At 42.3% G+C, this 26676-nt stretch overlaps 1 protein-coding gene across 3 annotated transcripts in view; it reads left to right on the top strand.

The window, feature by feature from the left end:
* PLEKHM3 (pleckstrin homology domain containing M3) overlaps positions 1-26676 on the top strand; it is a 180317-nt gene that overhangs the window by 85265 nt on the left and 68376 nt on the right. For all 3 annotated transcript variants that reach the window (XM_066576110.1, XM_066576111.1, XM_066576112.1), the window contains exons 4-5: positions 8913-9058; positions 15773-15966. In XM_066576110.1, the coding sequence (XP_066432207.1) occupies positions 8913-9058; positions 15773-15966 (340 nt within the window). The remainder of the gene's footprint in view (positions 1-8912; positions 9059-15772; positions 15967-26676) is intronic.

Genomic DNA, 26676 nt, shown 5'->3' with positions numbered 1-26676 from the left:
ATAAAACTTCTTTTTAATTTTCATGCGCAAGAAATGTAGAACTCTCACATGAAAGGAACCCACTAATTTCAGTGAGTTAATTAACATAATCAATTTTTTTTTTTCTCACGGACTGAGTCTGAGATCAAAAAAATCACAACATGTCCTATTTTTGGGCAATTCTGGTTTAAGAATCACTCACTATTTGCTATGAGAGTGTGAAAAAAGTTGCATTGCACTGGCATGCCATGTGTTTTCCATGTGAGTGTGATGTGTTTTTTCCCATTTTAACTATTGGAAGCACGTGTTTTTTTATCAAACGCGGATGTCGGAATAGCAGAAACATTTGAGTGCAATGTAGGTCAGATTTTCATAGACCATCATTGTTATTGGCCGCGTGAAAACTGCCTGAGGTTATCCACATACGTAAGTAAGGATCTATGCACACGGATTATGCGTGTTGCGCCCGAGATTCTCATGCACAACTCCATCCGTGTGCTCTCCGATGTGCGGGACCCCACACATTACATGTCCTATTCTCATGTGAGACTTGCACAAGAATAGGACATACAGTGATTTTTCAAACTTGGACCATCTGTCACTTTAACCCCTTGAGTGGCAGGTTTCCTACCACCCTGTCGTGCCCACCAGGGCAGGTTTTTTTAAAATGGTCTAATCATTGAATTTCAACTAGTTTTGCAGTTGCGTCTCAAGAGCCATAACTTTTTCATTTGTCCATTGACATGGCCATATAAGGGCTTGTTTTTTGCGGGGCAAGTTGTGATTTTTTAAACAGGGGGGAGGAAAAAAAGAAATGGGGAAAAAAGAAAAAAAGGGGCCATGTCATTAAGGGGTTAAATAATGTATTAACTTCCTTCTCTGGGTCATTACGACGCACATGGATACCACATGTGTGATTGTATTTTTGATTTTTTACAAAGTAAAGGGAGACAAGTGTTTTTTTATTTTTTTAATAATTTTTTTACTTTTTAAAAAAAAAAAATTTTTAATTTTTTTTTTTTTTGTCCCTTTAGGGGACATCCACAGGGACCCATCAGGACCCCTGATCACATTCCAGGGGTCCGATGGTGACAGCCCTTTACATGCTGCAGTGACAGCCCTTTACATGCTGCAGTCACATAGACTGCAGCATGTAAAGGGTTAACACAGCAGATATCGGAGGTTTTCTCTGATCTCTGCTGTAAGAGCTAGTACCTAGCTGTCCTCTGACAGCTAACAACCAGCTCTCCCTGCCACAGAGACCATCGGCTTGCTTCTGACAAGCCGATGGTCTCTATGGCAACCTGTAAACAAAGCAGGACATTGCCGACATGTCGGCAATATCTTCTGCTGGTTTTTCAAAGCCCTTGCTTTGTTCTCTGTGGGTCTGTGCAGGCAGAGCACACTGTCACAGCTTGTGGCATTGTGCTCTGCAGCTCCCATAGTGATACATAGCCCGGAAATCTTCCGGGCTATGTTGCTATGAGCAGTGGAGCTCGTCCCCGGAACTTTTCCGGGCGTGCCACTCAAGGGGTTAAATAAGCTATCTTAATAACAGGTCAGTAAGGCCGGCTTCACACAGGCGAGAAAATCGCGCAAAATTTGTGCATTGCAAGATTCCCAAATCTCACACAAATATGAACCCCATTATTTTGAATGGGGTTATACACGTGAGCAATGTTTTCCTGCATGGCACCACGATGCAATGTGGGAATCAAATAGCGGCATGTTCTATCTTGTGCGTGCTCGCTCATCACTACGCCCATTGTTATAAATGGGGCTGGCGGCAGCATCGCACCATGTGCAAAGTGCACGCAATGCGAGGTCTCCCATTGAAAACAATGGAAGAAACTCCGAGAGCCTCCGCCACAGCTGACAGCCGCATTGGAGGTTCCCTGCATCCCCAAAGTGATGCGAGTCTGATTTCACATGAAAACGCCTCAAATACTCTAAGATTTCTCATTGATGGTGAGGGCAATATTTGGCCGTGATTCACAGTCTGATATCACTCTCGCCCGTGTGAAGTTAGTCTAAGGCTAATTTCACAGGGGTGAGTGCGATATCCGGCTGAGAAACTTGGCCAAGTTTAACCAACGTGTTACTTCCACATGGATGCGAGGCGTTTTTGACAGAAAAACGCCTCGCATCTCTTCCCGGGAAGTAGCAATTGTTTCCAATGGGAAACATCGGATCACACTCACATGCACCTCAAATGCTGTGCGATGCTTTTGTCGGCCCCGTTGAAAACAATGGGCAATACGTTCTGAGGGAACGCCTAAAAATCGGGATGCGGGAAAAAACCCGCTCATGTATATGACCCCATTCAAAAGAATGGGGTTCATATTCGAGCAGCATTTGTATGTCTCGTATCTCACAAATCACATGCGATTTTCTTGGCTGTGTGAAAGCCACCTAAGAAAGAGGCATTCCCTTCCATTATAACCTAAAAATATGCTGCAGTACTTCCCAGCAGCAGTAGTATTGCAGTGTACTTTATGAATGGTTTCTTCTGTGCTTCATAGATGAAGCAGCACTGAATGTCATCTTTCTATGCTGCTTGTTGTCTATAAAGTTCAGAGAGTTTTTCTACTGGGGACAGGGCTGATCGTCTCCTGGCACCCCATATTCAGGACGTCTGCCACAGAGCTCCTCTATAGGAGGCATCCAGCTGTGTGTGCTGCTCTATCTCCGAAAAGCAGGAGATACTAAACATACTGCATTGTGCTGTCGGTAAGTCGTGCCACGCATCTTCTTGTTCCTCAGACCTGAAGAAACATTTCAACTTTTGTTTTACTTTGGATTAAAAGAATACACATCATACCAGGGAATTTATTTAGCCTCATGTTTCCTATACACAAGTCTTATACAATTTGCCAAATTTATAGAGAGGCGCATACCTTTTAATAAACTTGGCACAGTTTTATCTGCCCCTGCTCCAGAACTTGTAGCAGGCATAGATTTGCAGTAGTTATACCAATTCCTGGGGTGACTTTTTAGCAAATCTGATGGAGATCCCATCTCCACTAAACCCCACGTGATCTCTAATAGGCAATATGACCAGGGGTTCCTTCTTGGTACAACACCTTTAACTCCCTACATGTATGTTAATCTTCATGTATGGAGATTTCCTGACAAATAGACAGTTTCCTGTAATTAAAACTTGAAAAAAAAGTGTCAAAAGCAGATAAAAATGTCACAAAAAATTCCAAAAATATATAATGTGCTGTAATTGCGATTTGTAATTAATATTTTGTTTTACTACAGAAAACTAATGTAAAGTCTTTAATAAACTGCCCCCGTAGTTTTCTATCACACCCTTTGAATAGGATTTCATGAAATGTCATGCACACTGATATAACATCTGGGCCCTGCAGTCATAAACCAGCTTTATACCATTATAAGTATGTACAAAACCTTACACCCTTAGGGCTTATTCCGATGTGCGTATATCGGCCGGGTTTTCACGCCCGGCAGATATACGCTATCCCTTTCTGCAGGGAGAGGAGGCGGGCTGGGCCGGGAGCAGTGCACTGAGCTCCCGCCCCCTCTCCGCTCCTCGCCACTGTTTGCAATAGGAGGGGTGGGGCGGAGCTAAGTCCTACCCCTCCCATTGCAAATAGGGAGGGGCGGAGAGAAGGCGGGGGCTCAGTGCACTGCTCCCAGCCCAGCCCGCCTCCTCCCTCTACAGAGAGAGACAGCGTATATCGGCCGGGCGTGAAAACCCAGCCGATATACACACGTCGGAATAAGCCCTTATATTTACATCACTATCAATCTAATATAATAGAGACCAGCTGCGTCTTCAGAAGGTTAGAGGGGTTGTCTCTCAGAAGTAAATTATCCCTATCCATAGGACGGGTGATAAGAGAATGAGGGTCCATAGCGTCTTGCAATGAATGCTTCGGCGATCACACATGCGTAATGGCAAGCAAAGTTCCAGAAGCAGACACCCCTCTCTCTCAACATTGTACCCGACTCTAAAAGATATTGACTAGTATAATATGGTTGGGTCTCTTGTCCACTCATCTGATGGTCCTCCCACTCCACTTCTTGCCTAAGGAGGAATGTAACGTCTCCATGATTTTTCACATTACTCACTCATCACCCTGCCTTTTTACATGAACTGTAATTGAGGCAGTGCGCACTGCACAGGGTCTGCGTCTAGAAATTTATTGGGACTCGTGGCGTTTTTGTTTTTTCATAGACAGTACCATTTGTTAGGCAGGGTAGGGGGTCAGTAATCTTTGTCTCTTAGAACTCAGTGCAAACTCATGGTTCTCATACTACCATAGATGTTACAATGATGGGAGTAGCCTGAAAATAAATGACTTGTATCAAGATTTCATTTTCCTTCAAAATGTGAAGATGTCCCAAATGTTAATTATACTCTACAGCCTTTCAGGGCTTGCCGATTGTAAATGTGTTTCTTCTTTTTTCAGCCCCCAGGCTCCTCTATGATCTAATTATTTCATGAGCAGAATTATGGACAAGAAGATACTTCAAAGTCAGGTTAATTATGGAAGATTTGCCATCACATTTAGATTGATGTATTCTGTCTGACACTTACTTATAGGGACAGTTCAGAAAACTTGTAATTAACGGTGTTATGTGTGTGTATGATACACCACAATACGATTTTACAAATACATTTTGAAGTCCTAATAATGTGACCGAGAAGTGCTGCTTACGGGAATTATGATAAAGTACTAGCTTATAGAGCATTCTAATGTTATTAAATGAGATCTACAACCCGCAGAGAACGCGTTCTGGTTACCATTGGGTTGCAAGTTCGATCCCCGTGTGAGTCAGGCAGCCAGCTCAAGGTTGACTCAGCCTTCCATCCTTCCATCCTTCCAAGGTCGGTAAAATGAGAACCCAGCTTGGTGGGGGGTAATAAGTAATAATTACCTGAAAGCGCTGCGGAATAAGTTGGCGCTATACAAATACCAAGATTTATTTTATTTTTTATTTGCCTTATGGAACTTCTATTCTCATCTTTTACTATGCTATGACATCATGCATTATTCTAGTTTAAAACTGCTTTATATGTTGAGAAGCTTGTTCTCTAATTCATCTTCTGGGTTCCAGTAACACTCTAATCGAAGTAACTCCTACATGTCCCTGTTTCACTTACATTAGATGATCATTTTGGAAGTTATACAACAATGGCACCATTGGAGTTACATTTTAGGAACATGATGTCGATGTATCAAAGCTGAGATGTAACAAAATGGAAGCGGTTCCCTGGAACTTTGTGTAAGAATGCTAGCTGAAGGCTAAACTATAGAGATGAGCGAGCATACTCGCTAAGGGCAATTGCTCGAGCGAGCATTGCCCTTAGCGAGTACCTGCCCGCTCGAGAGACAAGGTTCGGGTACCGGCGCAGGGGAACGGTGAGTTGCGGCAGTCAGCAGGGGGAGCGGGGGGGAGAGAGGGAGAGAGAGATCTCCCCTCCGTTCCTCCCCACTCTCCCCCGCAGCTCCCTGCCCGCCGCCGGCACCCGAACCTTGTCTCTCGAGCGGGCAGGTACTCGCTAAGGGCAATGCTCGCTCGAGCAATTGCCCTTAGCGAGTATGCTTGCTCATCACTACTAAACAACAAAACTGTCACCTTTCTTTAGTACTTTATTTGTCTCCCAGTACTCAAATACCCACATCATTCGGCTCTGCTGCAATTCCTGAAACAACCTGAGGTCACTAGAATAGCAGGCATGACTCAATACAAGCTTAGGGACTCACCATTAGTTGACTGGACAGAAGGAGATGGTAACTTGATGATGATGAAACTGACAGTGGAGACTGGAACAGCGATGGCAAGTAGAAAATATTTTCCCTTACTCTAGCTCCCCTCTGTCTCTCCCTGACTCACTCTAACCCTAACACCAGATACCACTATCCCTAAGTAGCTTTCAATTGGTGTTTACAGGCAATCCAATCTAAAATACTGTCCCTGAGAGAAAGAGGTGGAAAGTGTTGGAAATCACGATCCTGGGAATGAGTGTTCTTAAGCAAACAGTAATTTCTTTATTGATGAGACTGCACAGCAGAGCAGGACACAATTAAAGATTAACTCATCAGAGTGGCAGAGGTAAATGGTTACATCATTTTGATATCAGAGTTTTCATACCATTTTCATAATGTGTACAAGATCACTGGTTGCTATAGGGTCCTTAATTAGATCAACTGCTATCACACAATAAGCTTCACCATTTCACTCAAAGCATTTGAAAATCATAAAGCATTCCTAAATATCATTATAATATCCCTTTTAGAACCTTTCTGGTATATGCTTAGATGCTTATCTAGAGGGACATTCGGTGGTAAAAGGCCAGCTGGTTATAGATAATTGCTTTAAGGATTCAAGGCTGAAAAATGATTGATTCTAACAGATTATTATCTTAACTATAGAGATAAGGATGTTCCTATCCAAGGTAAATAATTCTTAATGCCGGGTCAGGATGAGTATCATGCACATTTGAACTACTGTCTACCACATACTAGACAAGATGGCTGACCAAAGACCTCATGGCTAAACCTAATAGGACCTTATTCTGTTACAACTAGGATCCAGACAAAAGGCCAAACTAGGAAGCAGAATAATGAACACTAGGCAGACAATAGCATGGAATAGCATACAAATTCAGAGCCAAGAAAACAAGACTGGACTAGAGAGCCCCACAAGCAAGACCATACTGTTAAGGACAAAGTAGACTAACAAGATACTGGAACTTGAACAAGGATTGCTGGATAAAATGCACATTTTTACTGCTCAAACCAGCAACAACACTGCAGAAGCCCTTGATATTTAAAGGAAAACTAGTCGGTGAGAATTCCACTTTAAACAAGGGTGGCTGAGTAATGAAGTCAGTTGATCCATTGCAATGGACCAATAGTTACCCCCAACAACAGGTTAGAAAGAAGGAAATGACGATCCAGCGGAATTCCTGCTGGTTATAACACTTTGACATTGATGGCCTATTCCTAGAATTAGCCATAAATATTAAATCTGTGTGGTCCAACGCCGAGGACCCCCACCGATCTGCATCTCTTCCATTGTTTACCAGGCACAGCTCTGTATATTCTGGAGTGGCTGTTCCTGATATTGCAGCTCACTGCTGTTCATTCCCATTCCAGTGAATGGCATTAAGCTGTGCCTGATAATTAAAAAAGGAGATGTAGAGCTCATTGCCTCTGTGCACATTGGCATTAACCGCCTCCACCAGCAGTTTCCTCACTTTTGACAGCGGCACTAATAGTAGTATTCTCCATTATTATGTGAGAATCAGTTAAACAAGCTGATACAGTATATTCTTACCTCTTCTTGTTTTATAGGTCTGGGAACAAAATCTAAATGCTGCTTATTATTTTGACAATGAACCTATAAATATGGCCATCAAACAATCCATTTTCTGCTCTGTAATGCTACATTCACATGCCGTCTTCACCCTCCATCCATCCAAGGGGTCTGCAAAAACGGGATTCATCTTGAACCCTGGATGGCTCCGTAGGCTGCAGTTAGTAAAACACAGATCTAAGTTGCAAGCTTCCATTCACTTCCAGGATTTTGGCTGGACAGAATAGCGTAGCAACTGTAGTAGAAATATTACCGCTTCACCTTGATATCCGCTTCTTGTGAAGGGGGGGTTTCGAGCCACTTTACTGGTTTGTTTTTTAATCAATCCTATTTTGATATTTCAATAAATATTTTCTATTTTTTGTTTGTTTTTTGTGCTGTGTTCCCATTTGTTGCAGTAGTAAAATTATTATTTTAATGATGATTTCTGTGTTTAGTAAGAGGATATTAATATCCATAGACTTCCATTCTTGATGCTACAGAGTGAATTAAATATACAGTAAATGAGATGCAATTCGCATGGAACTGTAATAAATATTGCTGCGTTTTTGCTCAGAGAAGCTTCTTTTTATTGTAATAATTCCTCTGTTGTCTATTTCGTGTTTTGTGTTCTGGCCTTGTGTTGCTTGAGAATGGAAATTTGTTAGAAAAGAATTTTCTATAATTGAATTTCTCTTTAGGGACTTCAAGTATGTTCTCATGGGTGTAGTGCTAAGAAGAATACATCCACTACGCAATTGAATTGAAAATTCATATTTTCTTATTATATTTTCTGTATAACATGAGTAGCACATTCGAACTGCAGCACCACTCAGTGATATCTGGAGACCAAGAGAGTGGAAGCCGTTGCTGAAAATTCAAGATACATTAATTATAGCAGCCTATGATGATGTCACCAATTTATTATTTATTTTAAAATGCCATTAAACAAGTTTTCTGGGCTATTTTTATTGATGACCTATTTTCAGAATAGGTCCTCAATCATTGATTGACTGGAGTCCACCGCTTAGGACCGCGGCTGATCAGCTGATTGGGTACCCGCTGTCATTGCTATACACAGGGGTCGGAGAGGAAGCAGCTGACTGTAGTGGCTGATAATTGCTCGCATGGCTCTCATTAAAATCAGTGAGAGCTGCGCCTGCAATTGCAAGCGCCAGCCACTACATGGGTCGGAGTCAACTGCTTCTGCTTCGTACCCTGTGTTTTTGCCTGTGACAGCAGGTATCAAAATGACTGATAGGACGGGACCCCAGCCATTTAGCTCTTTCTTTTAATTTCCTTTCTCCAACTCTGTACTCTTCTGTTGTTCAGCCGGGGACTTGAACATCCACACAAGAAGAACAGTCTTCTATTAGAATATTGATTCCTTCATTACAGTATACTGATATGTACTGTACATGCTGTATATTCTTAGCAACAAACCACATAAAAGTACAACTTTTACTGCAAACCCCTGTCTACTCCTTTGTTTCTTATGTATGCCCTAAGTTTTAAATGGCTTGTCTGCTGATAAATACCTTTTCGTACATTTATACTAAAATATATACTATTACTGTACTGTATCTTTCTCATTTTTGCAGGCTGCCAGAGGCCAATCGGGCTTTCCAATGAAAAAGCCAAGGTGTGCAGTTATAGCGGGTGGTATTATTGTAACAATTGCCATATAGATGATGGTTTCATTATACCAGCACGGCTTGTTCACAATTGGGACACATCTAAACATAAGGTAAGGTCTTATCTGTATTACATAATGACGACCATTCACTGGCACCCGAGTAGCTGTGTATATATAGTCAGACCTTTCATGAGGTGTGAACGTTTTCCCTTGTGTCTGCCCACTTCAGAGACTGCCTATTGGTGTGTGGCTCTCCTGCAGAATCGGGGCCCACATAGTGGGTTATCCTTCACATTTTCACAGGTTCCAAGTAGCAGCAGGAATTTTTTATAGACTGCACAGAATAAAAACTGCTAAATTAGTGGCAACAGCATAACGGGTACTGAAGATGGATACAAATAAATACAAAGATGCTATTTTTTACATTTGGTTGTTATATAGCTAAATTTTTAGCATCTTGTAGAAATACCCTCATTACAACCATTAAAATGTTTATGTAGAGAGATTCTAAGGTCTTACAATTACTTTCCTACTCCTTTTCTTTATTTCTTAAAAAAATCTGTAGAAATTTCAACTTGTTGGTAATATTCAATGTTAAATCTTGAACTCAAGAACACATTATAATATATAAAAAGAAAGCTAATGAGCCTGACATCTAGTAGGGTTTTGCACAAATATTAGGCTATAGAATTTGACACTGTGCCACATAATAGCCTGATATAAAATGAGACAGCTCTGTCTGGGTGAAAATGTGTCTATCTGGGTAAAGAATTGGCTCAGAGATAGAAAGCAGAGGGTGGTAATAAATGGTTGATACTGTGATTGGGCCACCGTCACTAGCAGGGTGCCACAGGGTTCAGTATTAGGCCCCATTCTGTTCAATATATTTATCAATGACCTGATAGAGGGACTGCACAGTAAAATATCAATATTTGCAGATGACACAAAATTATACAAGGTAATTAATGCAACGGAGGACAATGTACGGCTACAAACGGACCTGGATAAGCTGGGGGCTTGGGCAGAAAAATGGCAAATGAAGTTCAATGTTGATAAATGTAAGGTTATGCACATGGGCAGGAGAAACGGATGTCACCAATATACACTAAATGGGGTACTGCTAGGGAAAAGTGATATGGAAAAAGACCTGGGGGTACTAGTGGATTGTAGATTAAACTGGAGTAACCAATGCCAATCAGTCATTAAAAGAAGTCCAGGGGCGAGGGTCGAGAACATTATTCTCCACTATATAAGGCACTTGTCAGGCCTCACATGGAATACTGCGTACAGTTCTGGTCACCGGTGCTCAGGAAGGATGTTGCAGTGCTTGAGGGGGTTCAAAGAAGGGCAACTAAACTAATACATGGAATGAATGGACTGGAATACCCTGAGAGGCTATCCAAATTGGGATTATTTACCCTGGAAAAGAGACGGCTAAGGGGTGATGAAATAACTGTGTAAATACATGAGGGGACAATGCAAGGATCTCTCCCATGATCTGTTTATACCCAGGACTGCGTTGGTAACGAGGGCATCCGCTCGTCTAGAAGAAAGCAGGTTTCATCACCAACATAGAAGGGGATTTTTTACTGTAAGAGTAGTGAGACTGTGGAACTCTGCCTGAAGACGTGGTGTTGGCAAAATCCATAGAGGAGTTTAAGAGGAGACTAGACGTCTTTCTAGAGTGGAAGGATATTACAGGATATAGACATTAGGTGACCAGCGGGTTGTTGATCTGGGTCTTACAAACAGGTAGTAACTATCAGAGGTTGATTTGGGGATTATTCTGATTGCCATTAAGGAGTCAGGAATGAATTTTTCCCCCGATGGGGCTAATTGGCATCTGCCTCTGAACTAGATGGACATTGTCTTCATTCAGCCTTACATACTATGTTACTATGATTACACTAAAAGGTAACGCCTATATGTAGATAACACAGGATCCACCATTCACAATAGATATAAGCTGTGACTACTTTCTCCCGGCACAATGACCTCTGCACAAGTCATAGAACATGTCTAGAACAGTCTCCATACAAGTCAGTGAGTTCCATCCTGTCCATTGTGGGAATGGCCCATAAAGCTACTGTAAAGCATATCTTCTAAATGCTATTAAATCTAGCTGAGGCAAGCTTGACGCCCCCATAGTCATGTATAGACAACCGAATAAAAATTCTGCAATTAGAAAATTAAAACCGATTAGAAAAATGTAATATGTTTCTCTATCTGGTTTTGGTTAAAAAAATAAAGATGTTCTAGTCCCTTTATGTGGCAAAGACTTTCTTATTCATTTGGTAAGTGCTGCGGATATGCCATAAGACATGCCGTGGCTTTAGCGTCTAGGTTATTTGAATATAAGAGCTATAGGTCACTTCTCTCATTTGTAGAGGTGTGCTGCATATCCTTTTGTCGGTATTAAAATAAAAACCCAACAAAACGTGATCTGAAAAGTTTAGGCGATAATACAGCTACATTCTATCTTGAAATAAAATCTATTGATTTTTTTTTCTTGGTCCAACAGTGATGTTTTTAATGGACTTTCCAGCCTTAATTAGGAGTTATTTGCGATTTAAGCTGAACTTGTTTGGTACAATATGTCTACAGAAAATGACATTTAAATTCTAAAGAAAAAACCTTTCTCCCATCATTTACCTTCCTGAAATAGTATAATTTAGCTCTGTCTCAGTGTAAACATGGGCTTAAGGGTCTGCAAGCCTAATGGCATTGCTCAATATATCATTTTCCATCATTCTATTCTCAAGTATTATAGACAAATTTCCCCCCATGCTTAAGAATGGAATACATTAGCGGGAGCTATTTCATCTTTTCCCTACTCAGTTTGAGTGAATACATAATAGGAAAAAAATTAGTTCAGTGGTTTCTGGTAATTAATCTGTCCTTGATGCAGTTGGCCTGTGTGATGTATATTGTATGTCTACCTTTTGACCATTTTTGTTTTTTTGCAAATAATAGCAGATATGATAAAATATATTATTTTTATGCAGTAAAAATCCCTTAATTGCCGTACAAGTAGTGCTGAAGTAAGAGATGCTGTTTAACTGTACATGGGGTTTGCGCAGCAGTAAGTCGACATTTGATCATTTTCCTTGCTGCATGCTATTCTGAAGATTGACACATTACTTGTTGCATTGGGATCTTGAGCTGAGCTATTCAATTGTAATTTCATTATTTTGACATGGCAGCATTAATATTCATTCGTGGTCTTCAGCCAAGTACATTGTGCTCAACCGCTAATGATAATCTCACTGATTTCAGTAATAAATGTAATAGCATAGTTCGATGGATTGCAAAAGTTACAGTGAAATACTTGTTAACGACTGGCAGTGCTCAAGAGAGAACCGTGGTCTATGCATGGCATATATGGGGATGGCTAGAGAGGGGGGACAGCTATGAAATACAACTGATTCCACTTGTCTTGGGCACAAAAGGGGGATATCTTTTAGGAGCTGTGCAGCATTGTTCTAGAATAAGGCCCAACGTCCACGGGCGGATTTGAATTGTGGAATCCGTGTGGGGCACCCGCGTGGACGTCCCGCAGTTCAAGCCACCCGTAGGGAAACTTGGGTGTCCGCACCTGAATTAAAGCATGCGGATTTGATTTGCAGATCTTTGGATACGGAAATCAAATTGCAGCATGCTCCATTTCAGTGCGGTTTCCACAAGGACGGCTTCCATTGAAGTCAATGGAAGCCGTCCGATTTGCATTCCATGGGAAATCCCGTGGGAAAGTAGGAGTTTGAAAAAAAAAGCTCTACTGCGCTTGTGCCCCGAACGGTGCTTCCACACACATCCGCAGTGAAGAAAAAAGAAGACCCAGATAAGCTTGGTCCTCGGCCACAGGTAGGGTTAGATTCCGATATCGGCTCCTGCATGCAGAATCCAACCCGCCCCGTGGACCTGAGGCCTTCAGGTCCATCTACACAGAATGATTATTGATCAAAAATTGTTCAATGAGCGAAAATGAATAATAATCATTCAGTGTAAATGATCAAACGATAAAGCGTTCGCTTTTCATTCGAGCAGGCATAAAAATCATCATTGGCTGATTCACTAATCATTCGGTTGAAATATCAATCGCTTAGTCGTTCGCATTCACTTATACAGTGAGTGTGAACAACTGAAAGATTTCTCGTCTGAACGAGCCAACCATGTATCTGCCTGTATAAACAGGCTGCCGAGCGAACTCTGACTTTATTTAGTCGTTTGCTTGCTCAGACGACAAATCGCAGGTCTAAATGGACCCTTAACCCTTTCCGATCAAATTTGTATCCTGGTTTTCCTAGGGGGCTTACTCTTTTTCTGCTGTTCTACAACAGCGCTATAGGCTGGCTAAAGCCAGTACTGCATGAGGTGACACGTTGGGTAGGCTCTGACAGCAGAGAGGCTGGCAATATACAGTAAGAGAACCTCAACGGATGTTTTCCAATATTGGAGCTGTACAGCCTTAAATCATAATGTCTTTAGACGTCAGACAGTGGATTGGAAGGGGTTAATGATTCTGTCAGGAATATACACAAGGAGTCGGGTAAAAATCCCCCAATCTTTTACTTTACAGTCTTTGCTAAATGCTTATGCAAGGTAGGTGTCTGCTAACAGAGGGGCTTACAGCATATGTATTTCTACAGCCCCTATTGACTTCACTGGGAGCTTTATAAATATATATGTATTAAAATGTAATTATTTTTACATTTTTTAATTGCAATTTTAAGATTTTTTACTTCAATACATTTCTCATTAACAGACTCGGGATGCTTTTAATAGAAAAAGGATCTTGAAAGGGTAATCCTCTCAGTTATTCTTGTTCAGCTATGCAGCTGAAGACCGTGGAAAAGCCGTATTCACCTGCATAGCTTACTAGGACTACTGAGTATGAGGGATAAGCCTGCCTGCAGTCTACAGTATTCCAGGCATAGTGCTGCACAATATCTTTTGTATTTATTAATTCTGCCTTTTAGCTCTGTAAAAAACGTTTTCTTCTATAGTTTCCTCTTTTTCTGGCCAGGAACAGGCATGCTGCAATGATTCCTGCCCACTTACAAAAAGTTGCACTCAGCCTCTCTACACATTGCACTCGCTCCTCAAGTAACAAGTGCAGTGTCTCAGTGCATTGGGTATAATACTTGGACACATTAACCACTTCATAACTGCATGATGTATATTTACATCATGTAGTGATGAAGGGTGTATTAAAGAGGGCCACCCGTAACTGCCGCAATTACAGTTAGCTGTGATCGTGGCAGTTAACTGTTTAGATGCCATGGTAAAACCCGTCCCCACACCCCATCGGAACCCCCCACAGTACAATTGGGGGTTGTCGATGGGTCGACATAGCAGCCCGGAGGGCATGCTTAGATGTCTATCAAGGCAACACTAAAAATAACTATATACTGCAACACTTAAGTATTGCAATATATAGTACAAGTGATCAAATAATGCCAACATTGCACCTGCTCCCCAAGTAACCAGTGTATCTCATTGCATGGGGTTTAATACTTGAACAGATTAGTAGATAACCAATGGCATCACATGCAAACTTTAGCTAAATAAAGGCACTTTTACATAGGTCAATAATCGCCCAAGTAATCACTGAAACAGTGAAAATCATTCACTTGTCGAAGTTGCTTAGTTTTTAGCTCACTTAAAAGCGACTGTCGGCCCGTATAAACAGACGGTCGTTCATCTATGAAAGACTGCTTGTTAACTCTTGAGGCAGGTGGCCAAAAGATATCTCGGCATGTTGCATCTGCATTCAGTGAGCGATTATCGCTTATTTGTGAAAGCACAGGACTGATAACTTCCCATGTAAAAGTACCCTAAGGTGCTGGTCAATCACATAGTTCAGACATTTCCATTTTAAAGGTCAAACTTCCGTAGGTTCCCATTGCTTTGTTTGTCTACCTGTTAAATGTCTTGTCCGGGACTTCGGACATTTATTTATTGATGATGTATCCTCAGGATAGGACATCAATATATGATTGGAAGAGGTCCACTGATTATGATCCCCACCAATCAGCTGATTCCCAGTGCAGGAAACAGATTGCACCATCCATACTGTAGTGACCTGGGTTAATAGTGCAGGCGCAGTTCCCATTGAATTCAGTAGGAGCTGTACCTGCCTGTGAATCCGGCCCACTGCAGTACAGGTGGCTCAATCTACTTCCAGCTCTGGTCATACTTACAGCATTGCCAAGTATCCGATGATTGGCCTGGATACCAAGCGGCAGACCTCTGCCAATCATCGATGGATGTCTTATGCTGAAAATAGGTCATTAAAAAATGGCCAAAGTCACAGACAGCCCCTCTAACACTGTTCATATCTGCTTTGGAGGCTCAGGCATAGATCCAGTATAAAATCCTGGACAAAACAGAACAACGTATTCAATGTCGTCCGTTGGGTGCTGCTTATTTCCATCATAGGACGGATCTGCTCCCTTTCATAGAAACTGCTTACTGCTTGCTTGCAAGGATTATTACAAAAAAGTTGCATATGATAATCATAGTACAGTGCTTTCCTACAGGAAATATTGTTCGTTCTTTCTTTGGCTGCTGTTTAATATATGCAACCTGTCTGCAATCTGCAATTTCAGCTCAAAAATAATTCAATATGCTGTTCACAAAAAGAATGAAAAGCCACTTTTTTAATAAAGCCTTCTGTCTGTGAGGCAGGTGTTATTGCCAGCATTACATACTTCTCGGCTCTGGGATTATGAAGGGTGTTTAATCAGCATAACCTGTACAATAGAAGCAAAGACAGACATCGGGTTTCAATAAAAACTGTGTAGACAAAGTGCCCTCTTTTTTCAGGTATCCAAGCAGGCGAAAGAGTTCTTGGAGTACGTGTATGAAGAGCCATTGATTGACGTGCAGCAAGAGAACCCGTTGCTCTATCAGCATGTAGATGCATTAGCACAAGTTGTACGACTGAGGCAGCAGCTAAAGTCACTTCGAGCTTATCTTTTCAGCTGTCGTGCGGTGGTTGCAGAAGATCTGCGTAGGAGGTGAGTGTCACTATCAAAAAAAGTAGGAATTGTTGTTTTTATGTAAACCATCTAATTAAATGTTGATTGTGGGTGCTAATAAACTCACTGATTAGCCCAACATGGGGAGGTCATTCAAAAACACATTCTTTATACTAAGCAGGGTGTCCATTTTTTGCTAATAGGCTAAGAGAGACTAGATTTTTAACATGAGGTCCTCTGCTAGGATATTCATGATCCATTGCTAGGTCTATACCACCATCTTTCTTTCCCTGGCAGCTGCAATCAAAACTGCTTATGGCACATGCGAATATATGTCCCCATCCCTTGTACTGATCATCATTCTCACACATCACATTGGCATTTTTATTTCCAAGAAGCAGCCAAACATACCATATTTTTCACTCTAAGGGCTCTTTCACACGAGCGTATATTGGCCGCCATTTTCACGGTCGGCTAATACACACTATGATCTGATACACTGGATTCTGTGTCGTGATCAATAGCGATCGCAGCATGTAACCTGGTTACAAGGGGGCTCCGCTGTCACCCATTGGCTGCAAGCAATGCTATTGTGAGACGCTGATGGGTTTTTATGGCAGCCCGCGGTCTGGCAAGGGACTCCATCTCTGCCATGTAGCGCACCTTATCACACTCTGCTTTAAGCAGAGTCTAATATGCTGAGAGGTATGAGGGGTATGTCTGTACGTCAAATCGAACTTGAAGCCGAGGCTACGGGAGGATATAGGGGTAGGAGACGAACAGGTGGAATCTCTGTGGGTAGAAATACAGGGAGGAAAAAATAACAAAATCCTGATAGGGGTCTTCTATCGACCACCAAAAGCAACAGAAGAAACTGAAGACTTACTACTAAGGCAGATAGAAGAGGTGTCAAAACGAAACGAAGTAATTATCATGGGGGACTTTAATTACCCAGATATAACATGGGAGAACGAAACCTGCAAATCTCACAGGGGTGATAAGTTCTTGAGAGTAATTAAAGACAATTACCTGAACCAACTTGTGCAGGAACCAACAAGAGGGAAAGCCATTCTGGACCTAGTGCTAACTAACAAACCGGAACGTATAAAGGGGGTGCAGGTTGAGGGGCACTTGGGGAACAGCGACCACAATATAATCAACTTCCAGCTGTCAATCAATAGGAAGCCTTATCAGGGAGTGACAAAGAAACTAAACTTTAGTAAAGCAAAATTTGATGAGCTTAGAACTACTATCGGTAACATTAATTGGGACAACATCCTCAAAAATATCAGTATGGAGGAAAAATGGGAAAAGTTCAAAAGGATCCTAATCGCCTCATGTGAGCAGTTCATTCCCTTTAAAAATAAAAGAAACTCAGCTAAAAGGAAACCAATGTGGTTCGACAAGACGGTACGAGGGGCAATAAACGAAAAGAAGAAAGCGTTCAAACTACTAAAGCAACAAGGCAGCGAAGAAGCGCTAAAATCATACAGGGAAAAAAACAAAATATGCAAAGATACGATTAAAACTGCCAAGGAGGAAGCAGAAAGACGGATCGCAAAAGAGAGCAGAAACAACCCGAAGCTATTTTTCAACTACATAAACAGCAAAAGGATTTGCAGGGAGAGCGCTGGCCCTTTAAAAAACAATGCAGGAGAAATCATTGATGATGACGAAGGGAAAGCAAATCTAATAAACAGTTTCTTCTCAAGTGTGTTCACCAAAGAAAAGGAAATGCCACACGAGATGCAGGGGAATAAAACGAACCCCTCACAAAATATCTCATACCTAACGCAGGAGGAGGTGCGGAAGCGTCTAAAGAAAACTAAAATTGATAAATCACCGGGCCCAGATGGATTACACCCAAGGATACTAAAGGAACTAAGTGACGAGATAGCTAGGCCGCTATACCTAATATTTCTAGACACTATCAAGACCGGAGTAGTACCATTGGACTGGCGCATTGCCAACGTGGTCCCAATTTACAAAAAAGGGAGCAAAAGTGAGCCTGGTAACTACAGGCCAGTAAGTCTCACTTCAGTAACGGGAAAAATTTTCGAGGGGATTCTGAGAGACGCAATCGATGAGTACCTCAAGGAGATTAAGGGAATAACTCCTCACCAACATGGATTCATGAAGGGTCGCTCATGTCAGACAAATCTGATCAGTTTCTACGATGAAGTAAGCTCTAAGCTGGACCAGGGAGAATCTATTGATCTTGTATATCTGGACTTCTCTAAAGCCTTTGACACCGTGCCACATAATAGGCTAATATACAAAATGAGGCAGCTCTGACTGGGCGAAAACGTGTGTAAGTGGGTAAAAAATTGGCTCAACGATAGAAAGCAGAGGGTGGTAATAAATGGTTCGTACTCTGATTGGACCACAGTCGCTAGCGGGGTGCCACAGGGTTCAGTATTAGGCCCCACTCTGTTCAACATATTTATCAATGACCTGATAGAGGGGCTGCACAGCAAAATATCAATATTTGCAGATGACACAAAATTATACAATATAATTAATGCAACGGAGGACAATGTGCGGCTACAAACGGACCTGGATAAGCTGGGGGCTTGGGCAGAAAAATGGCAAATGAAGTTCAATGTTGAAAAATGTAAGACTATGCACATGGGCAAGAGGAACGGATGTCAGAAATATTCACTTAATGGGGTACCACTAGGGAAAAGTGATATGGAAAAGGATCTGGGGGTATTAGTGGATAATAGACTAAACTGGAGTAACCAATGCCAGTCAGCCGCTGCAAAGGCAAATAAAGTCTTGGGGTGCATCAAAAGAGGTATAGGGGCGAAGGACGAGAACATTATCCTTCCATTATATAAGGCACTTGTCAGACCTCACATGGAATACTGCGTACAATTCTGGACACCGGTGCTCAGGAAAGATGTCACAGTGCTTGAGGGGGTTCAAAGAAGAGCGACTAAACTAATACATGGAATGACGGGACTGGAATACCCAGAGAGGCTGTCCAAATTAGGACTATTTACTCTAGAAAAAAGAAGGTTAAGAGGCGACCAAATAACCATGTATAAGTACATGAGGGGACAACACATGGATCTCTCCCGCGATCTGTTTACACCCAGGACCACGACGGTAACAAGAGGACATCCGCTACGATTAGAGGAAAGTAGGTTTCATCACCAACACAGAAAGGGGTTCTTTACTGTAAGAGCAGTTAGACTGTGGAACTCTCTACCGGAGGAAGTGGTGATGGCAAAATCCATAGAGGAGTTTAAAAGGGGACTTGATGTCTTTCTGGAGAAGAAGGATATTACAGGATATAAATATTAGGTTAAGCGTCAATCCTGGTATATAGGCAGGTAGGAACTATTAGGGGTTGATCCAGGGAACAGTCTGATTGCCATTATGGAGTCTGGAAGGAATTTTTCCCCAAAAGGGCTAATTGACTTCTGGCCTTGGGGTTTTTTGCCTTCCTCTGGATCAACACAGTAGGATAGACAGGCTGGACTAGATGGACAATGTCTTCATTCGGCCTTACATACTATGTTACTATGTTACTATGAGAGTATATGCATACTTAACTGTATTACAGAAGTAATGCAGTATACTATGCTAGCGATCAAATGATTGCATATTCAACCAACTTGAGGGACAAAAAAAGGACATCAAAAAAGTTCAATACAGTTCAGTTGAAAAAAATTAAGTGTAAAAGTGTAAAAAAAAAAAAAAAAAAAAATCCCATACACTTAATAGTTATCACTGTGTTCATAATTATCCAAATAATGAGGATACACTCCTTGTCAAAAATAAAAATCAAGCCCCTAGAAGGAGTTGTTAGAATCGAAAGAAACTTTCTCTGTGTGTTTGTAATGTTTTTATATAAGTAAGTGATTACAATATCAGAGCAAAAGGATTATTTATTGCGAAACACTTTAAGGGAGGCTCTAGTACCCTGTTGGGCCGCCTCTAGCTTGAATGCTAGATGTCATAGGGGCAGGCATGGAGGCATTCAGCTCCAGATTGGCATCCTGCAGCATATCGGTCCACATTTGCTCTAACTGAGCCCCTAGATCATGCAAACTCATAGACTATTGAAGTTGGCATACCAGGTGGCCTCCTACATCTTCTATTAGTTATAAATTTGACAATTGGGCAGGCTACAAAAGTATAGCAAGGTTAGAGGCATTCCTGTGATACCCTTTCTATGTGTGCTTGAGCGTTATCCTGCTGGAAAATGCCCCTTGGAAACCGCAATGAGAGGAACGCATGTGGCTGCAGGATGTCCTGAACATATCGCTGAGCTGTCATTGTCCTTCGTACCACTACTAGGGGTGACTGACTGTCATATGAGTTGGCGCCACCTGTCTCTGGATGGCAGACTACAAAACAGTTGGAGCTGCTTATGCTTGTTGGATGATTAGACAGTCGTCTCTACTGGTGGCTTTTCGAGGGCATCCTGAGCCTGGTCACCTTGTGCTCCCACACATCCACTGGTACCAACACCTCCTAACAGTCTGGTCAGAATGGCCCATGTGGCGGGCAATTCATTGATATGACCATCTAGCTTCTCGCATCCCAATAATGCCCCTCTCAAACTCTGTTAACTGGGCGAAATCTCTTCAATTGCATCGTAGAGGCATCTAGTGGTCAACAAGCTCTACACAAGGGGGTAAAGAGGTCCACTACACACAAGTAGCCTCTGAGAGCCTTTTTAGAGGCCAAGGGGAAAACCACTTTTAGGGCCTCAGGTGACAAGACTGTTCATCTAATCACACCACAACTCTATCATTTGTATATCTGCCTGAGATGGAACTAACTGCAGGACAAGTTTTACAGCAAAACGACAATTTCTTCAAGGTGCTTGATTTTGTTTGACATGTTATTTAGTTATTTATTCCACATAGTGAACTACTTAAAAAATTAATAAAATAGCAATTCTGATGATCTAGGTTTTTTTAAAAAAAAGTATCAATGAAAACTACAACTCATCCTGGAAAAAAGAAGACCTAACATACATCTATTGATGGAAATATAACGTTTTAGTTCTTGGAATGCAGCGATTCAAATTCAAATTTTTTCTTTAAAAAAACCCATAAAATTAGCAAAAAAAACCTACGTAATTGGTCTCAACTACATTTGGTATAGCTAAAATCGTATTGACCTGTGAAATGAAGGTAAAAGGTCATTTATGCTGTACAGTGAACGCTGTGAAAGAAGAACTTAAAGGAGATGTCTCGAGGAAGCAGTGAATTTTTTTTTTTTTGCCCAGTCCCCCTAATTAAACATACATTACTAATTACCCCTGTAAATTACTTTCCTAGCTGGTTTCTACTTACCGTTCCAGCGTTTCAGCAACTTATAAAACTTTTTCCCAAGATGGCCGCCAGCTCTTTTCGCATCGCTTGCTGTAGCCCGACGTGCGCGCTCCCGAGACGCTACCAGCTGTGTCTCCATGGCAACCAGACGCCCCGCAGCCGCCGACCGGACCCCTGGAGTGAACACGGCCGACCTGTCACCCACCGCCAGGCAGAAGGTAACCGGCGCAGCCCCCCCCCCCCCCCCCCATCACAGCGGCAGCCCCCCCGGCCCAGCGACAGCCCCCCCCGGCCCAGCGCTAGTTCCCCCGGCGCAGCGACAGCCCCCCCCCGGCCCAGCGCTAGTTCCCCCGGCGCAGCGACAGCCCCCCCCCCCCCCCCCCCCGGCCCAGCGCTAGTTCCCCCGGCCCAGCGCAGCCCGGCGCAGCGGCAGCCCCCCTGGCCCATCACTTACCAGGACAGCTGGACGGCGGGACAGCTGGGCGGCTTCTCCGGACAGCTCGGCAGCTCTGCACCTTCCTCTAACAGAGGAAGGTACAGAATGGCCGCTCCAGCGCGCTCCCAAGCAGTGACAGCTCGTCTGCGCATGCGCAGAAGAGCTGTAGCGGGGAGCACACTGAAGCGGCTCGTGCTGAAAGGAGAAGACCGGACTGCGCAAGCGCGTCTAAAAAAGCAAGCTGCCAACGAATTTAGACGGAACCATGGAGACGAGGACGCTAGCAACGGAGCAGGTAAGTGGAATAACTTCTGTATGGCTCATATTTAATGCACGATGTATATTACAAAGTGCATTAATATGGCCATACGGAAGTGTATAACCCCACTTGGTTTCGCGAGACAACCCCTTTAAGGCTGATTTAGACACAACAATTATCGCTCGAAATTCACTCAAAAGCCATCGTTTAAGCGATAATCGTTGTCTATCTGGTGCCCATTGTGCAGTTTTCATTAAAGATTCGTTCATCGTTGTCTTTCAGTGTGCTTAAAATCTATTGTTCGGCCGTTTGCTTTTCATTTGGTCAAAATGACATCGTTCAGCTGTTCAGCGATTTTAGGGGAGTTTTCAATGCAAACATTACATAATGCTAATACAACGACTGAAAAGCCCAACATTTTCCGACGATTTTCATAAGAAAAAAAAACATTCGTCTTTAAAAGTAAAACCATTGCTCACTTTTATCGTTAAAATGAATTTCGAGCGATAATCTATATGTTTAAATGAGGCTTAAGAATACTTCTAAAATTTCTTTCTTTTTGTCAATTCTACCTTCCAAAAAGCAGAATAAAAAGCAGTCAAAAATTCATCTGTAACATAAAATGGTACCAATAAAAACTACTGGTTGTCCCGCAAAAATTAAGTCCTTATGCTGCTCTGTCTATTAAAAAAAATTGTTATGCAAGTGTTTTTAGTGTGCAAAGTAGTAACACCTAAAAAACAAAACAATAAGCTTAGTATCGTGCCGTAATCATACTGATCCAGAGAATAATATGTAGTGTATTTTTTTATGGCATGGTGAATGCCAATAGAACAAATCCTAAAAAACAATGGTGAAATTGTTTTTTCCCCCTCCCCAAAAAGAAAAGTTAATAAAAGTTCTACAATACATTATATGTTCTCAAAAGTAGTGTCATTAACAATGTAACTGGTCCTGCAAAAACAAAAAAAACGAGCCTCATCTCGCTGTGTTGGCAAAAGAATAAAGTTATGGCTCTTTCGATAAAGCAATAAAAAGACAAGGAGAATAGTTTGGTAACTTTTTTTCACTGTTTTTTTGCTACTTACCTCACAGCAGACAATGTCCCAAGTTATGTTTAGGTTTGACGTCCATACAGTAAAAATGAAGACAGACTTATCTGGGTTTCTTTGCAGTCTATACTTGTCATCCATGTAAGCATGACCAATAGAAGTTCTATGACAGTCTTATAAACATACGGGAACCCTCTGTTAATATTACTGTCAGTTAGCTAAAAGGCGAAATGATTAATGAATTTGGGGCACTCCTGCATTTACTATTGTTATTTTTCTATGTTCATCCTTATTAGGTGAATTCTGTGGGGCTGCAGTTATATATCATTTATGAAAAAGTCTGTATACATACAAAGGCTCCATTTTCTACGAGGGACAGTTATACTTTAATATGTTTTTCACCTGTGTTTATCATTGATTAATTGCTAACTGATATCCTATATGGGATAACAGCCAGTGGGTGAACAAATATTAATTACCCCGGTCTCCCTTTTCCATGACACTTAGGCCGTTTTCACGCGGCCAAGAAAATCTCCTGAGTGTTGCGAAACACACAAATATGAACCCCATTCTTTTGAATTGGGTCATACACATGAGCGATTTTCTTTCCCGCATACGCTGTGGGAAGCAAATCGTTGCATTTCCTATCTTTGAGCGTGCCCTCGTATCGCCCATTGCTTTAAATGGGGCTGGCAGTAGCATCGCACCATGCACTAGGTACACTCAGTGCAATGCGAGGTCTCGCCATTGAAAAAAATGGGAGAAACTCTGCGATCCTCCACTGCGGCTGACTGCTGTGGTGAAGGATGGCTACTTCCCCAAAGTGATGTAAAGCAGTTTTGAGATAAAAACCCCATGCAGCCGAGGGGAAAGTCGCATGTTGGCGAGCGTGATATCTGTTCGTGAATAGCTCATCCCTGTGAAATTAGCCTTAGGGTTTGTTCACACAGCAGATTTTTGCCACAGAATGTGATGCCAAATTCATAATCGGGTCTGCATCTCATTACATTTAGTGGGAATCTGCGCTATATGGCACAAATAGTTTTTTTTAATGCAGAAAAAAAAGTAGTGACATGTCACTTCCTGGCACTGATTCTACAAGAGCAATTGTACACGTGGATTTGACTTTTGAAAAGGGCTAAAGTCACATGCGGATTTGCTGCCAAATATTTGCAAAGCCTGGCCAAAATCCGCAGCTTGGCTACAGATTTCTGACGTGGTTTTTAAAGGCGAAATCTATGTCAAAAAAATGGCATTGGATTCTGCCATCTGAACATACCCTTATTGTTATCCTAATTGTAAAGGGCCCAGTACTATGTAAACTATCATGATACTACTTCACTAGATTATCCGACACACTTTATGACAGCCACTTGTTGATTGGGTGTTACATTCAAGTTTGACACAAAGCTCCTTGTCTAGATTGGATGTAATTTGTTGTCCTAAAAGGATGGATCTATATACTGTAAACTAACATGGAGAACACAATATATATTTATAACGCAGCTACAAATTAGGGGAATGAGAACTCTGACCCTAATCTACTAATACAGTGAGATCCTACCTAAAAGTGGGTCTGATGAAGACGACCCGACTGATGGGGGGGGGGGGGTGACCCAGACTCTCCTTATTTGGAATAAGGATTATGTTTTCTACAATAAAAAGCAACATATGCGGTATAGATGTTCAATGACATAGATGAAATACTAATACAATAAATCAGGAGATAGAAGTTACAACACCCTAAATATCCTTAATACTAAGCAGACTTATCTGACAGTCGAACAAGACAGGAGCCACCAACTAGACTAGAAACGCCTGCAGACCATAACCATAACCGGTGTCTTCATTGATGTGGATCTGGAATAAATGTGTACAGACAAGCTCTGATTGGCAAGCTGGAACACATGCCTCCCAGCTGACCAGTCCATCCACACACCAGCAGCGAAGTCCTCATATCTGCATCCAACGCTGGAATGACACTGAACATGCACCAGCATGTGAACCACATGGGCCGGGGCTGACGCAGTGGTTTCGCCCTGGTCCTGTTCTAACACGGGCGGTGAGCCATGACATTGGGTACACATAGAAAAAAATGCTACCTTTCTGTGTTCTGTTTTTCCAGTTATGGGGTAGACTGGATTTCAGTAACTGATTAACAACAGTAGAAAGCTACCTGGTTATTGCAACTCTATTGGTATGATAGCTCTGGTCATACCGGCAAAGATAATATGCCTACTAGAGATGAGCGAACGTGCTCGGCCCCGCCCCTTTTTCGCCCGAGTACCGCGATTTTCGAGTACTTCCGTACTCGGGCGAAAAAATTCGGGGGGCGCCGTGGCGGCACGGGGGGTTGCGGCGGGGAGTGGGGGGGAGAGGGAGAGAGAGAGGGCTCCCCCCTGTTCCCCGCTGCTACCCCCTGTTCCCCGCTGCTACCCCCCGCACCGCCGCGCCTCTCCCCGCCCCCCGAATCTTTACGCGCGAGTACAGAAGTACTCGCAAATGGCGGTACTCGGGTGCGTAAGTACTCATTACGAGTACGTTCGCTCATCTTTAATGCCTACCTTGAAATGATATAGTTTGCTACTTCATTCATGCTTTACAATATTAGGCATGTAACTGGGATCAATTGAATGGAAACAATCCTCACAGTCTTCAGTAGTCGTCACCTCTGAAACATCCCAGATGGCTGGAATCTCTTAGTTAAATACCCTGGAATCTATATAATGGAACACTTATTTACAATACCTTCCTAGATTGGTATATTGGGGAAACGTGATGTAAACATTTTAAATCACTGGTGTTTCAGCAAGTAAACTGTATGTAAGACCGTTTATTAGGCTCGACAGACAAGCGCCAAAAACAAGGCCTGCTCTTGGGATAATGTGTTAAGGTTATTGTTTAAAGGGTGTTATGTCTGCAGCTCAGAGAAAACCAAATGCAGGATTGTCCATTTCCAGTTTACCCTACAAGATTGATGGCGTTTCTTGATTGTATTAATTTAGCTACAGGTATTTGATTATTCATTTCCAATTAGTTTTTCTATATTTAAATAGATTAGATATTTCATATTAATTAAATATTTAATTGAAAGTCTCTAAAAAAGTGCACTTTAATGTCTGCTTTTGGTACTCCGAAAAGTAGTAGTACTCTAAGAAAGGAAAGAAATTTACACAAGCACATTGAGGCCCATTTAGACACAACGATTATCGCTCAAAATTCACTCAAAAGCCGTCTTTTGTGCGATAATCGTGTGTAAAATATTTGCCCATTTGCAGATTTCGTTAAGCCATCGCTCATCGTTGTCTTTCAGTGTGCTGAAAGACGATGATGAGCCTTCTCAGGGATTCACAGTGGGATACAGCTGATAGTATTGTTTGAGCTGTATCCCGTCCCTGATAACAGACTCCATATGAAGAACGGAGCGGTCCAGCTCTGTTCTCCATACCTGGCACGGAGCGCTCGGCTGTATAACAGCCGGACGCTCCGTGCAGAAAACAGCTGGATGCAGAAGACAAGCGGGGGCACGGAGCGCTCGGCTGTATAACAGCCGGACGCTCGGTGCAGAAAACAGCTGGATGCAGAAGACAAGCAGGGACACCCCGCTTGTCTTCTGCATCCTCCACTCCGAGCTGTGGAGCGGGGGAACAACTGTATGCAGAAGACAAGCGGGGAAACTCCGCTTGTCTTCTGCATCCTCCACTGGCA

Source organism: Eleutherodactylus coqui, chromosome 8 (genome assembly GCF_035609145.1).
Source record: "Eleutherodactylus coqui strain aEleCoq1 chromosome 8, aEleCoq1.hap1, whole genome shotgun sequence".
In the NCBI taxonomy this organism is placed as follows: Eukaryota; Metazoa; Chordata; class Amphibia; order Anura; family Eleutherodactylidae; genus Eleutherodactylus; species Eleutherodactylus coqui.
Note: the sequence above shows the minus strand (reverse complement) of the source record. Positions and strands in the feature narration are given on the sequence as shown.